Consider the following 13,321-nt stretch of genomic DNA (forward strand, 5'->3'; position numbering starts at 1 on the left):
GTCCCCAGCCGTCTGGGTATCTGCTCCGGCTTCTCTCCTCGAGTTATGTAACCCCGGAACGTGGCAGCCAGCGAGCAAAGGAGGAGGGGAGGGAAGGAGAAGGAGGAGAGAAGAGAGGCGGGGCCGGGGGAGGGGGTTGGCGGTGGGAAGCGCGGTCCCTGGCTGGGCCCCTAGAGTTGTCTTTCAGAAGGATTCCTGGAGGCCGGGCTAGTCCTCCCCTTGCTCGCCGCCCCACCCCGTGCCTCGGTTTCCCCTCTTCTTTCTGACCCATCCGCCCTGGGAGGGGGCCTCTAGCTCTGGATGGATTTCCCTCTCGGGTAGTAGTTTCCTCCCTAAAGTTCTCAGCTTTGCTACCTTGGCCAATTCAATAGGGCGTTCTGAGACTCAGTTTACCTGTTTGTAAAATGAGGTTTGATTGAGAGGCCATGTGCAAAGCACCCGGCGTGGTACACGGTGCAGAGTAGGTGCCCAATGTGGGCCGGGCACCTCACAGGGTTTAGTGAAATCAGGGAGGGGTGCCGAGGGGCTGTGCGAACTGCAGACCACAGCGCCAGAGTGGGGCGGGTGAGCTCGGGACGCCGGAGGGGGCGGGGCGGAGCCGGTGGGTGCGGAGACCCGGGGCGGCGGCTCCGGGGGTCCGCCCCGCGCGCTCTGCCTGGACCCTCCCCTCCCCTTTTCTCCCCTCCCCTTTAGGGTCCGAGGCCAGCGAGAAGGCTGTGGGCGGGCGGAGCCACAGGGGGCGTGTGGCGGCGGCAGGAAGGGGCGGGGGGCTCCAGAGCACCCGGCAGGAAGAGACGAACCCACCGACCAACGCGAGCCCCGCGCGTCCGCACCTTTGGATCCCGCCATGTGGGGTCTCCTGCTCTCCTTGGCCGCCTTCGCGCCTGCCGTCGGTCTGGGTCTGCGGACGCCCGGCACCTCCTTGCTGGGACTTGCGCCGCCCGCTACCACCGAGGCCTGGGGCCCGGCTCGTGGCTCGACCCCGGCCCCGCAGAGCAGCCCAGTCCAGCCGCCCGCGGGGAAGGATAACGGTGAGCGCCCCGACCGAGGGCCCCCCGCTTCTCGGGCTGGCCGGTTACCCTTCTCCCCTGTCCGCTGTGTGCCCATCCTTCCCCGACAGACACAAGCACACAACGAGCTCACACACTCCCCCTGCCTGGAGCTTGTGTGCCGACCCTTCCGGACACTTACACATCCACTCCTTCCCTCCCTCCCATCCTCCCCCTTGCTATGGGTGCTGACTCAGCAGTCCCAGTTCCCAGCCAGACCAAGTCAGCAGTCCTGGGATGGAGCCAGTAGGATGCTGCCTCCTCCAGCCCCAAACCTTTTCACTGATGAGGAAACTGAGACCCAGCCAGGAAAAGGGGAGAAAGAGGGACAGACAAAAGCCCTGAGACTAAAATTTAAAAGGTGCAGAGCTAGACAGGACAGAGTTTGAGGGCTGGGGCTGGAAGGAAAGAGGGAGAGCAAGGCAGGAGATTCCTCTTTGCCAGCTGCCTGAAGGAATGGGGCACTGGGAGGGGTCGGGGAGAGACAGGCTGCCTGCCTGACTTCCTGACTTCAGCTCTGAGTGCCTGGAAGAGGATGGCAAAAGGATGGCAATCAAGGAGGGCTTCTCAGAGGAGGCAAGTGGAACTGGGTCCTGAAAGGTGGATCTCTCTGAGTCAGGAAGAGCTAAAGAGAGAGGAGGAAAAGGAAACTATGTGGAAAGGCCTGGGTCACCAGATACAAAAATGTACAGCCTGTTCTGGAAGTACCCGTGGAGCTGAGTATGAGGGGAACTAGAAACATCCAGCCTGTTTAAGGTGCTGTACTACAGGTCAGGCAGGACACAGGTCCAGCCATGGAAAGCCCGAGCACTGGGGCAGTCTGAGGACAGGACATCTCAGCCCAGGGGGCAGATGCAGCGATAGAGGCCAACTTGGGCTTTGGAGCATGAGATTGGGTCTAGGGCTAAGGAAGGCTCCTGGGCTGAAACTCAAAGACTGGGAATTAAGCAATAAGATCAGGGGTGGTGGATGGTGTGATGGAGAGGGTCAGCCAAGGCCAAACTCAGCTCCTTGGAGCAACCCATCAGTCCCTAGGGGCTGGGTGTAACTCTCCACTGGAGAGGGTTAGAGATGAGGCCGCCCAAACATGCAGTCATGTCGAGAAGGAGAAGGAGCCACAGAAGTGGTGGGAGAGGCAGGTGGGGGTCAGACTTTAAGTCCGTGCGAAGGTCTTTAGATACAGGGGCTGGGGGTGGCTGCCTGGGGCTTGCTTGCTTTCTTGGGCTAGCAGACCACTCCCTCAGCCATTCTGTGCCTCCATGGTCTCCAGGGACCTCAGAAGGACATGTCCGGGTTCGCATCATCAAGAAGAAGAAGGTCATTATGAAAAAACGAAAGAAACTAATGCGCCTCAGACCCACGGCGACTGCCAGGCCTCCGGTGACCACCACCACTACAGGAGCCCTTGACCTCCCAGAGGAGCAGGACCCAGGTACTGCTGCTCCTGCCCAGACTTGCAGCCCCTGGGGTGCATGCTCACGTCACTTCTGGCCTCAGAGGCGTAGGCATGCCCCCCAGCTTGCCCAGCACACGGGCAAGCGTGAGCTCGGCTTCCTACCTTCCCCGGATGCTCTCTCTGGTCCCATCTCACTGCTCTGTCCCTGCCCCAGGCTGTCCCCCTTTGGGCCTGGAGTCCCTGCGAGTTTCAGACAGCCAGCTCGAGGCGTCCAGTAGCCAGTCCTTCGGTCTTGGACCACACCGGGGACGGCTCAACATTCAGGTCAGCAGCCCTGGCTCTCAGCACGGCACCTCCTAGACCTTCTTCCCTACCCTTCCGTGTCCCCCATCCCTGGCCCGATCTCTGCTGTTCAGCTGGGTCTGATCACCTTGTCCTGTGCACAGTCAGGCCTGGAGGATGGTGACCTCTATGACGGGGCCTGGTGTGCTGAGCAGCAGGACACCGAGCCGTGGTTTCAGGTGGATGCTAGGCACCCCACCCGCTTCTCAGGCATCATCACACAGGGCAGGAACTCCATCTGGAGGTGAGGCAGACTAGCCCAGTCCAGGAAGTCTCAGGCAGACTCAGGAGGGGGACGGGGTGGTGTCCTGGGGCCACTGATGATCTCTCCCCACGCTTCCTGCCCCAGGTATGACTGGGTCACATCATACAAGGTCCAGTTCAGCAATGACAGTCAGACGTGGTGGGGGAGTAGGAACCGCAGCAATGGGATGGAGGCGGTGAGTGGTCCTATGGTGGTTGCCCCCCCCCCCACCTCCCGGCACCGTGTAGGGTACTGGGCGGGGCTGAGGCTTCTCTGAGGTCAAGGAATGGATGTGCACTGGCATCCTAGGAGAAAGGGGGTTGTCAGAATGGGTAGCACCCACCAGGCAGCCTTGGGGGCTAAGCTGCTTGGGAACTTGTGCCCGTATCCTCCCCAGGTACTTTCTCCATGGGTTGGGCCCCACTTCACGCCACAGCTTCCTGCTGGAACACCCTCTCTGGTGACGGGCCTCCAACCTACTTCTCACCTCCCCATGACTCTGGCTGTCCCAGTTCACAGACCCCTTTTTATACCAGACTATAGTATGGGGCTGGCTGCTGCTGAGTGATGGGCCCCTATTGGTCTATTTCATAAGCTATGAGCAAGCCAGAAAGCCTGGCTGCTGAGGGCTACCGGTTAGCAGGGGGTCTGTGTTTGTCCTAGAGTGCCAGTCTCCAGCTGAGCCCACCAGGGTAGGTTTGGTGGTGAGCTTAGAGGCCTGAGTTCTTTCTCTGGCCCTGGGCCAGGCTTGCTGGGTTTTGAGCAGTCCCCCCAAAGCAATTGATGTCCCCAGGTATTTCCTGCCAACTCAGACCCAGAGACACCAGTGCTGAACCTCCTGCCGGAGCCCCAGGTGGCCCGCTTCATTCGCCTGCTGCCCCAGACCTGGCTTCAGGGAGGCACATCATGCCTCCGGGCAGAGATCCTGGCCTGCCCGGTCTCAGGTGGGCAGTCAGACAAGGGCTGGATGACCAGGGTAAAATCTCCAGCGGCGGTGGGGAGGGCACTTGGGTGGCTCAGTTGGTTAAGCGACTGTCTTTGGCTCAGGTCATCATCCTGGAGTTCCAGGATCGAGTCCTGCATCAGGCTCCCCACTCGGCAGGGAGTCTGCTTCTCCCTCTGACCCTTCCCTCTCTTGTGCTTTCTCTCATTATCTCTCTCTCTCTCTCTCAAATACATAAATAAAATCATAAAAAAAAGAAAAAAAAAAAACAAAAAACTCCAGCATGGATGCTCTTTACCATGAATTCATTCTCCACCAGATCCAAATGACCTATTCCCTAAGGCCCCTGCACTGGGATCCTCTGACCCTTTGGATTTCCGGCATCACAATTACAAGGCCATGAGGAAGGTCAGACATAACCCCTATGAGCCGGGGTAGAGACGAGCGGCGTATCTTAGGTCCCCTTCCCACCAGGGCTTAACCTGCTAGGACTGTCCTCATGTCCCCACTTCCCCCACTGTCTCACCCTTTCCTCCCCTTGGCCCCTAAACTCTACCCCAAATTCCCTTGGTTATGTTGCCTCCCTTCCTTCTGGTCTGCTACTGCTCCTCTCCTATATGTCCCCCTGTGTGTGGGCCACCACTGGTTTCTGTGAGTCCTTCCCCGGCCACGTGGGATCTGACCCTGGGGTCTGATCTTCACACACCCCACACTGCTCTGCCCTTCCAGCTGATGAAGCAGGTGAGTGAGAAATGCCCCAACATCACCCGCGTCTACAGCATCGGGAAGAGCCACCAGGGCCTGAAGCTGTATGTGATGGAGTTGTCGGACCAGCCTGGCGAACACGAGCTGGGTACTGGCGGGTTCTGAGCTGGGAGAGAGGCGGGCGCAGGGTGGGGTTGTGCGCATGCGCCAGCTCCGAACCCTGGCACCGCTCCCCCCGCCCGGTGTTCCCAGGAGAGCCCGAGGTGCGTTATGTGGCTGGCATGCATGGCAATGAGGCGCTGGGCAGGGAGCTGCTCCTGTTGCTGATGCAGTTCCTGTGCCACGAGTACCTGCGAGGGGACCCGCGAGTGACCCGGCTGCTCACCGAGACCCGTATTCACCTGCTGCCCTCCATGAACCCTGACGGTTATGAGACTGCCTTCCGCCGGGTAGGCTGGCTGGGCGGAGGGCCGCCCTGCCCCTTCTGCACTGGTGCCCCCTTGGCTTGAACAAGCTGCTCCCCGCGCAGGGCTCAGAGCTGGTAGGCTGGGCCGAGGGCCGCTGGAACCAGCAGGGCATTGACCTTAACCATAATTTTGCCGACCTCAACACGCCCCTGTGGGAAGCAGAGGATGATGGGTTGGTGCCTGACACCGTCCCCAATCATCACCTGCCCCTGCCCACCTACTACACCCTGCCCAACGCCACTGTGAGTATTCTGGGCCTGTGGTGGAGGGCTCCCTGGGGGCCCTTGTCTCTGTCTCCCGCCCCTGCCTGACCCGCACCTGTCTAGGTGGCTCCCGAAACGCGAGCCGTAATCGAGTGGATGCAGCGGATTCCCTTCGTGCTGAGTGCCAACCTCCACGGGGGTGAGCTCGTGGTGTCCTACCCATTCGACATGACCCGGACCCCGTGGGCCGCCCGTGAACTCACGCCCACCCCAGATGATGCTGTGTTCCGCTGGCTCAGCACGGTCTATGCAGGCACTAACTGGGCTATGCAGGACCCAGACCGCCGACCCTGCCACAGCCAGGACTTCTCCTCCCTCGGCAACATCATCAACGGCGCCGACTGGCACACGGTTCCTGGGAGTATGTGCCTCAGGATAGAGTTAGCCCTGTGCCTGTAGCCCTGCCCCTGTCAGGCAGTCTGCTCCGTCCACCTAGTGTCAGTGCCCTCGGGGAAGTGTGTTCCTGAGGAGGGCCCCAGGAGGGCCGGGCTCCCATCTCCCTGTCCCCCAGGCTCCAGCCTCTGTGGTAACCCTAGGTATGAATGACTTCAGCTACCTGCACACCAACTGCTTCGAGATCACCGTGGAGCTGTCCTGTGACAAATTTCCTCACGAGAACGAGCTGCCCCAGGAGTGGGAGAACAACAAAGAAGCCCTCCTTACCTACCTGGAACAGGTGGGATCCAAATTGCTCTGCCCCGGCCTGCCCATGTCACTGCTGCGGTCTTGTCCGCTGTCCCCCCGGGGTTGCAGCTCCCGTCGGGGGCCCTCCCACGGTCCCCATGGGAAGCACAGTCTGCCAGCAGGACGGCCTCCGACATCATGAGCCAGGAGGAGTGGACCCCATAGCCGTCTAGCCCCAGGCCGTAGAGCTGTTCCAGAGCTGTCCCAGGAGAACTGTTCCCAGAAGAGACTCCTTATGCAAGGGTGGGGGGTGGGGGGACCCTGGCATGGGTGCTTCCTGTTCCATGGGACCTGTATCCCTTGTAATGGCTCGGTAAGTGTAATTTCCAAAGGTTGCAAAATGACAAGCCTTATACCGAAGGTCGCTGAACTTGGGGAAACCCAAAGACAGGCTTTCCAGCCAGGTGTTCATAGCTCCCCATCCACCTGCAGCTGATCATTCGGGAGTTATTTTTACCAGAGTGTGGCCACCTAGGAGCATAGACCTGCCATCCCCGACTTTGCCCTGAACAGAGCCAGAAAATGAAGTGAAGGTCACATTCACAAGCAGAAGGGGAAGGGGTTTGATAGCCTTTCCCCCCCACCCCCACACAGGTGAGAATGGGCATTACGGGAGTCGTGCGGGACAAAGACACAGAGCTGGGGATTGCCGATGCTGTCATTGCTGTGGAAGGGATTAACCATGATGTCACGACAGGTGTGTGGGAGAGGGGAGGACGGAGGTGTGGGAGGGGGCAGCTTTCGCCTGGGTCAGAAGCAGAGAGTCCCCGGATCCTGATCTTGTCCTTCACTCCTGTCAGCATGGGGTGGGGATTATTGGCGTCTGCTGACCCCAGGGGACTACGTGGTGACCGCCAGTGCTGAGGGCTATCACACAGCCACGAGGAACTGCTGGGTTCCCTTTGAAGAGGGCCCAGTGCCCTGCAATTTCCACCTCACCAAGACTCCCAAGCAAAGACTGCGAGAGCTGCTGGCAGCCGGGGCCAAGGTGCCCCCAGACCTTCGGAGGCGGCTGGAGCGGCTGAGGGGACAGAAGAATTAACATGTGTCCAGGGGAAGAGCCCTCGAGCCTTGGGCAGGCTGGACCTGTCTGGAACTGAAGGAGGGAGGGACAGAATGGGGGAAGAGGTGCTCAGGCTCATTAAAGCTACTTGGCACCTCAGCCAGTCTTCCTGTGGTCTCTGTATCCCAGGTCCTCCCGCTGGGCCAGGCCTCAGTTTCCCCTTCTCCCCGATCCTATTCCTCGAATATTTGCTTGCTTTCATCAATTGACGTCTGGAGAAATGGTGTGGAAAGAAGATCCCGCCTGGGTTCTTCCTGAACCTAGGGCTTACCAGAGCAGCTCATCCCGCAATCACAGGCACCGTGTTCAGGGCCAAGCATGCAAGGAGTCAAGGATAAGCCGGGCCCTCCCAACCTCCTGGGGCTCCCAGTGAAGAGAGGGGACAGTTCAGTGTGGTGTGAGGCATGCTGAGGCGGAGGCTGGTTGCTGTGGGAGCACAGATGGGCTTACATACTTGGGTGTGAAATACTGCCGTTCAGCAGGGACTTGGACATCAAGGATGCAACAGATGTGAAGGTTCTCGGAGGTTTGATGGGAGGTGAACCAAGTGTGGGGTATGGACAGAGAGCTCCAAGCAGGAGAGACCAGCCAAGGAAGACAGGACAGCTGGGCATGTTTGAATTTCTTTCGACAGCCATTTTTGGAGAGGGTTGGTAAATGACAAGATTTGATTCATTTCTTTTAGACTGAGGGGCAAATTATGTGTCAGCCTGTGTCTTTCCAGGGAAATCGCTCACTCAGGGATTTCAAGCAGAGAAAAATGTAATGCTGGACATTGGATATAAAGTTTTGGAAGAGCTGGATGATGAAAAGAGAGAAGGGAGTTTTACCTAGAAACTGGGCTCCCGACCTCCTGTGGCCACCTGTGATCACTTGCGACTGCTTGCCATGGCCAGAGCCTGAAGCAGAATAATTTCTCCCTTCCTGCCACTTTGTAATCTCCAACCCACTGGCAAAATCTAACTGTACCTGGGATGCCTAGCAGGCTCGGTGGAACATGCAACTCCTGATCTCCTGTTTGTGAGTTCAAGCCCCACGTTGGGTACAGCAAGTACTTAAAGAAATTAAAATTAAAAAAAAAAAACCTAACTATACCCTAGCTTGCAAAGAAACTTCCGAAATGCATTTATCAGGCACCCAGCCCACTGATTCAGAGGAGAGTTTATAAGGACAGGGATGGGGCAGTTACTAACATGTAAATTCAGCACAAAGACATCCAGGTAGCCTCCTGTTAGGTAAGCCTGCCTAGTGCTGGGCTGTTCTGTTGTCTCTGTTTCTTGAGCTGTCTCTGTGTCTCCTTCTCACTCTTTCAGTCTCAGATCACTGGGAGGAATTCAGCACCCCATCTCCCATCTCCCTGCTCCCACCTCCAGGTCCACATGTACAGCATCACATTTTCCAAACAAAGAGATTGTTTTTATTCATCAGAATTTAATAATTTAATATACATAGTGAAAAGTACACTTAAGGGGCACCTGGGTGGCTCAGTGGGTTAAAGCCTCTGCCTTCGGCTCAGGTCATGATCCCAGGGTCCTGGGATCAAGCCCCACATTGGGCTTTCTGCTCAGCGGGGGGCCTGCTTCCTCCTCTCTCTCTGCCTGCCTCTCTGCCTACTTGTGATCTGTCTGTCAAATAAATAAATAAATAAATAAATCTTAAAAAAAAAAAAGTACACTTAAGTGCCCAGCTGATCGGCCGAGTGGATTACAAGATGGGACACCGCTATAGACGGTAACAAACTCACTTCCAGTGTAAAGATATAGGCACCTTGAAAGTAAAGGCTGGAAAAGGATATTTTAAGAAAGTAGGAGAGGCTTTTTTTTCCCCCTAAAGATTTTATTTTTAAGTTATCTCTGTACCCAACACAGGGCTCGAACCCACAACCCTGAGATCAGAGCCACATGCTCCAGGCAGGGAGCCAGCCAGGTGCTGCAGGAGTGGCTACCTTAATATCAGATAAAGTTGACTTCAGGGCAAAGAAAGTTACCTTTCTGTGTACATTTCAGATTTAGCAGTTCGGAGGGAGAACAGAGCAGGCTCAGTGTTTTTTGTTGTGTTTTGGAAATTGGCTCTTGGGCACGAAAAGGGAAGGCCCAAGGAAAGCAGGTGTTGATGCCAAGATGATGTCTTGGAAGGAGACTAGAGGGACAGCAAGACCGCCAGCCCTCCCCCTCCCCAGTCCAGGGACTGGGACCCGCTGAGGGGCTACCTGATCTGGGAGGTGAGAAAGGAAATGGCCCAACTTGGTTGGGGAGGGGAACAACAGGCACAAGAGGGTTGGGATAACAGCCTGGGGCCTGGGTCAGCAGAGCCAGTGGAGACAACCACCCATCACCTCCGCAGTGAGTGACTGCTCTTAAGGTTTCCTTGGTCACATGTCCACCTCTGCTGCTGAGCACTGCCGGCCTCAACCATCTCCCTGCACAGATCCTCCCCTTTGTTTGTCAACAGCCCGGGACACTCCCAAACAGCCCAGCTGGAAACACAAGGGACATGCTTGCCCCCCAGGAAATAGTGGTCCCACAAAGGCCTACCCCTGTTCTGGAGGTACGAGAGATGGCTAGGGTGGAGGCCCTTCCTGTCCCATCGAGAACCTTCTCAGCAGCCAGTGCCCCCATCCCCTGACTGAAGGGAGAGTTGTCTGCTAATAGCTGGCGGCCTCCCCCAAGTACTGCTCTTGGCCGACTGGGAGCTGCCTGACACAGGGGTTCCATGCTCCGTCCCGCTTAGGCAGCCTGTGACCAAGGACTGACTGGCCCGGAGGTATTCTAGCTTTCTCCTTGCCTCTGGTCCAACTGGTGTGAACTTCAAGCTCCAGAGCTCCCTGCTGGGATCGTTCTCAGCTCTTTGCCCTGCCCTGTCCTGCCTCCCTCACGGCTTTTCTTCCAGGGAAGACTTTCACATGCTCCCAGATCCCCATTTTAGCTCCATCCCAGGGAATCCCACCTAAGAGGACGGGTCAGGGGCAAGTGCTGAGTGAACGTGAGGCATAATGGCGGCATAGGCCCCTCATACCATGCGCAGCAGCAGAGGCCTCGTGGGGGTTCTTTCTCTGCTCTGGCAGCCTGTACTTGAACACACACACCCCCAAGCATGCACACAGGCACCTAGAGCTCCCTGTGATCCCCTCTCCGCCATCTTCTGCTACAGCACTGCTCCCACAAGGGAGTAGGTTTGAAGGAATTTGGTCAACCTTGAGGCTTCATTCTGAGGTTTTGGTTTCCGGATGAGACCAAGAGAGCGGATGTCCCTGCCTCCGTCAACAAAGAGGGCAGAGAGATGCCCAGCAAGTAGGCTTTCGGTCCCTGCTCCTGGCCTGGCCTGGCCTGCCCCCAGGACCTTGTGGGACTTTGTGCTGTGGACCAGGCCAGGGCACCACCAAGAGGCCTGCCAAGTTTGCGCCCGCTCAGCAGCCACTCCACCAGATTACACCCACCTGCCAAGTTTATCTTGGCAAGGGGGCCTGCTGGGCCTGGCTCCAAGAATGGCCTAGGGAGCAGCCCCAGACAAACCAGCTTTTACCACAGAAGCCAAAGCTGGCTGAGCTCGAGTCCCTGCCAGCCCCAAAGTGGCCAGACCCTCCTCCACCACCCGAAGGTCAACTCGGACGCTGGGTGAGTGGGTGGATGTGTGGAGGGGAGCCAGGCTCCCAGGTGAGTGGAACCCCAAGAGAGGCAACAGGGACAGGGGTCCAGGCCAGAGGGCTTTCCTGGACTCCTGGGATGGCTGCCCAACTTTGGAGTGTCCCTCCGTCACAGTGCCAGACAGCCCTTTACAACCTTGCCATGGGGACGCATCCACACTTCCCCTCTCCCCGGAGCCCTGTCAGGCCAGCCTGAGGGGCCCACTGCACAGCCAGGGAGACCTCGGGAGCTGCCTTCACTCCCAGGCTGGCAGGGGATGGGGAAGGAAAGGCTTTTAAGAGACAAGATGCTGGGATGCTGGGCCCCAAGTAACAACAGACCTGCTATGGCATTTTTCCTTCCCCTTTTAAACACTTGACCCCTCCTCTCTCAAGGAATAAAATTACCTAAAGAATGTGAAAAAAAAAAAAAGGTGTTGTTTCTGTTATTTTCCTGCTGAGAAGCCTCTTCTACATCTTTAGAGTCAGGAAATCTCTTCCATTCTGTCTCCAGAGGGGGTCCTGCACTCAGAACCCTCCCACCATTCCCCTTGGCAGTCCTGGAAGCTCTGAACCCAGAGTGACCCCATCCCCCCAGGGCTGCCGCTTGGCTCCCCTGCAAGGTTTGGCCACCTTTTCCTTGGGGAGGTAGGTGGAGGCAGGTCTTTGGAACGGATGGCCCAAGATTGCCCTTATAGAAATCCAGTACAGGGGACCCAGAGCCAAGAGTCCAGCTGGGGAGAGGCAGGTTAGAGTGGAGGTAGAATGACTTAGTGAGACTTGAATTTACATTTGTTCTTGTTGAGTTTGCAGCCCTGCTCCCAGAAGGTAGCACAGCAGGCTGAAATACCAGGGCGGTCTGCTGGTTTCTGCATTTTGTTTCCCAGAAGCCTAACTTCCTGAGAAGTGGGGAAGGTGAGGGCCAATGAGTGCCTTCTGGGAGAGTAGGAGAGAGAGAAGATTGAGGGGAGAGGGAGAGATGGAGGGAGAGAGGGAATGGACTCCCTGATGACAAATGGTATCTCCTGGGTAAAGGATGGGAGTTTACCATGAAACAAGTAATTATACAGTTAATGCAATGGTTTGTCATTAGACATACAATGAATGTAATTCAGCACGTCAACAAAATAATGGAGAAAGTCATGTGATTATCTCAAATATTTGCAGAAAAGCATTTTATAAAGTTTGAACATCTATTAAAAATTTAAAATTTTTATTTTATTTATTTATTTGACAGACAGAGATCACAAGCAGGCAGACAGAGAGGCAGGCAGAGAGAGAGAGGAGGAAGCAGGCTTCCTGCTGAGCAGAGAGCCCGATGTTGTGGGGCTCGATCCCAGAACCCTGGGATCATGACCTGAGCCAAAGGCAGAGGCTTTAACCCACTGAGCCACCCAGGTGCCCCAAAATTTTACAGATTTTAAAGAAAATTAGAAATAAAAGGATATCTATAAAACCAAATGTGATACTTAATGGTGAAAAGCCAAAGTTTGCCTTTGGGATCAGGAACAAAACAAAGATGTCCGCTATTACTCCTTTTATTCAACAATGAATTGTCTATGACCAATGAATTGGTCTAGTCAGTGCATTTAGGCAAGAAAAAGAAACAAGGACTGGAAATGAAGAGATAAAATTGTCCTTTGTAGTTAAGAAAATCCAAGAAATTGGATTAGGTTAAGAAAATCCAAGATAATCTACGGATAAAGTATTACTATAAATGAGTTAAGAAAGTTTGCTGGATATAAGGTTATTGTTCAAAAATCAATTGTATACACATGACAAATAGCGAAATTAAGAAAATGTTATTTATAATAGCATAAATTAATCAAATACTGAAGAATAAACGAAAGATGTATAAGACAGAGGTCTATAAAGTACTATTTAGAGAAGTTTTAAAAGATAGAAATAAATGGATATATCATATCCATAGATTGAAATAGTCAGTATATTAAAGGTGTCAATTCTCCATTAACTGACCTATAAATTTACAGATGCAATGCCAAGGAAAATTCAATACGTTCTGAAAAATAGAAGTTAGTAAACTGAATATCACATTTATATGGAAATGCAAAGGACCAAGTGTAGCCAAGATAATCATGAAGAACTAAATAGGACAACTTGCCGTACTAGATTTCAAAAACTTACTACAAATGTCAAGTAGTTAAGTACTTAAGATAGTGTGGTAAGTACTTAAGATAGTATTGGTGTAAAGATAAAAAAAAAAAAAAAAAAGACCAATGGATGAGAACAGAGAATCCAGAACAGACCCATATACATATGGGTGCTTGATTCATGATAAAAGTGCCAATTGCAGAGCAGGGGGTAAAAGTTGGTCATTTCAATAAATGGACTTGAGCCAAGTAACTATCCGGACAAAAATAAACTTGACTCCTAGCTCATACCATACTCAAAAATATCTTCTTGATTTATAGGTAGGTAAAGTTTTCTTAAAAGGATACAGGAAGCACTAACCATAAAGAAAAGATTGACAACTTAGACTACATTCAGTTAAGAAGTTCTGGTAAAAATCTCCTAATGAGGGG

The 13,321-nt window shown here is 54.6% G+C and overlaps 2 protein-coding genes across 3 annotated transcripts in view; one reads left to right on the forward strand and one right to left on the reverse strand.

Moving 5' to 3' along the window:
* Window positions 1–744: 744 nt before the first annotated feature.
* CPXM1 (carboxypeptidase X, M14 family member 1) lies at window positions 745–7,223 on the forward strand. Of its 2 annotated transcripts, none has more exons than XM_047746043.1 (14): window positions 745–1,031; window positions 2,320–2,481; window positions 2,660–2,769; window positions 2,892–3,031; window positions 3,137–3,227; window positions 3,825–3,975; window positions 4,294–4,382; window positions 4,704–4,827; window positions 4,932–5,128; window positions 5,209–5,388; window positions 5,473–5,548; window positions 5,946–6,085; window positions 6,688–6,790; window positions 6,894–7,223. In XM_047746043.1, the coding sequence occupies exons 1-14, from the start codon at window positions 848–850 to the stop codon at window positions 7,133–7,135; spliced, it is 1,989 nt and encodes a 662-aa protein (XP_047601999.1). In that variant the 5' UTR covers window positions 745–847; the 3' UTR covers window positions 7,136–7,223. The 2 variants fall into 2 exon arrangements, with proteins under 2 accessions (XP_047601999.1, XP_047601998.1); XM_047746042.1 differs by having other exon boundaries at window positions 747–1,031; window positions 5,473–5,770.
* The window catches only part of EBF4 (EBF family member 4), a 67,860-nt gene continuing 58,032 nt past the window's right edge, over window positions 3,494–13,321 (reverse strand). The window contains exon 17 of the mRNA XM_047746046.1: window positions 3,494–3,507. The gene's annotated coding sequence lies outside the window, so the exon portion shown is untranslated. The remainder of the gene's footprint in view (window positions 3,508–13,321) is intronic.

This window comes from Lutra lutra, chromosome 9 (assembly GCF_902655055.1).
Source record: "Lutra lutra chromosome 9, mLutLut1.2, whole genome shotgun sequence".
NCBI classification, from domain to species: Eukaryota; Metazoa; Chordata; class Mammalia; order Carnivora; family Mustelidae; genus Lutra; species Lutra lutra.

Coding starts and splice junctions, on each gene's coding strand:
- CPXM1 (XM_047746042.1), top strand. CDS start 848: ATGTGGGGTCTCCTGCTCTCCTTGGCCGCCTTCGCGCCTGCCGTCGGT. Junction 3,976..4,293: donor CCTGGCCTGCCCGGTCTCAG/GTGGGCAGTCAG, acceptor ATTCTCCACCAG/ATCCAAATGACCTATTCCCT. Junction 6,791..6,893: donor TAACCATGATGTCACGACAG/GTGTGTGGGAGA, acceptor CACTCCTGTCAG/CATGGGGTGGGGATTATTGG.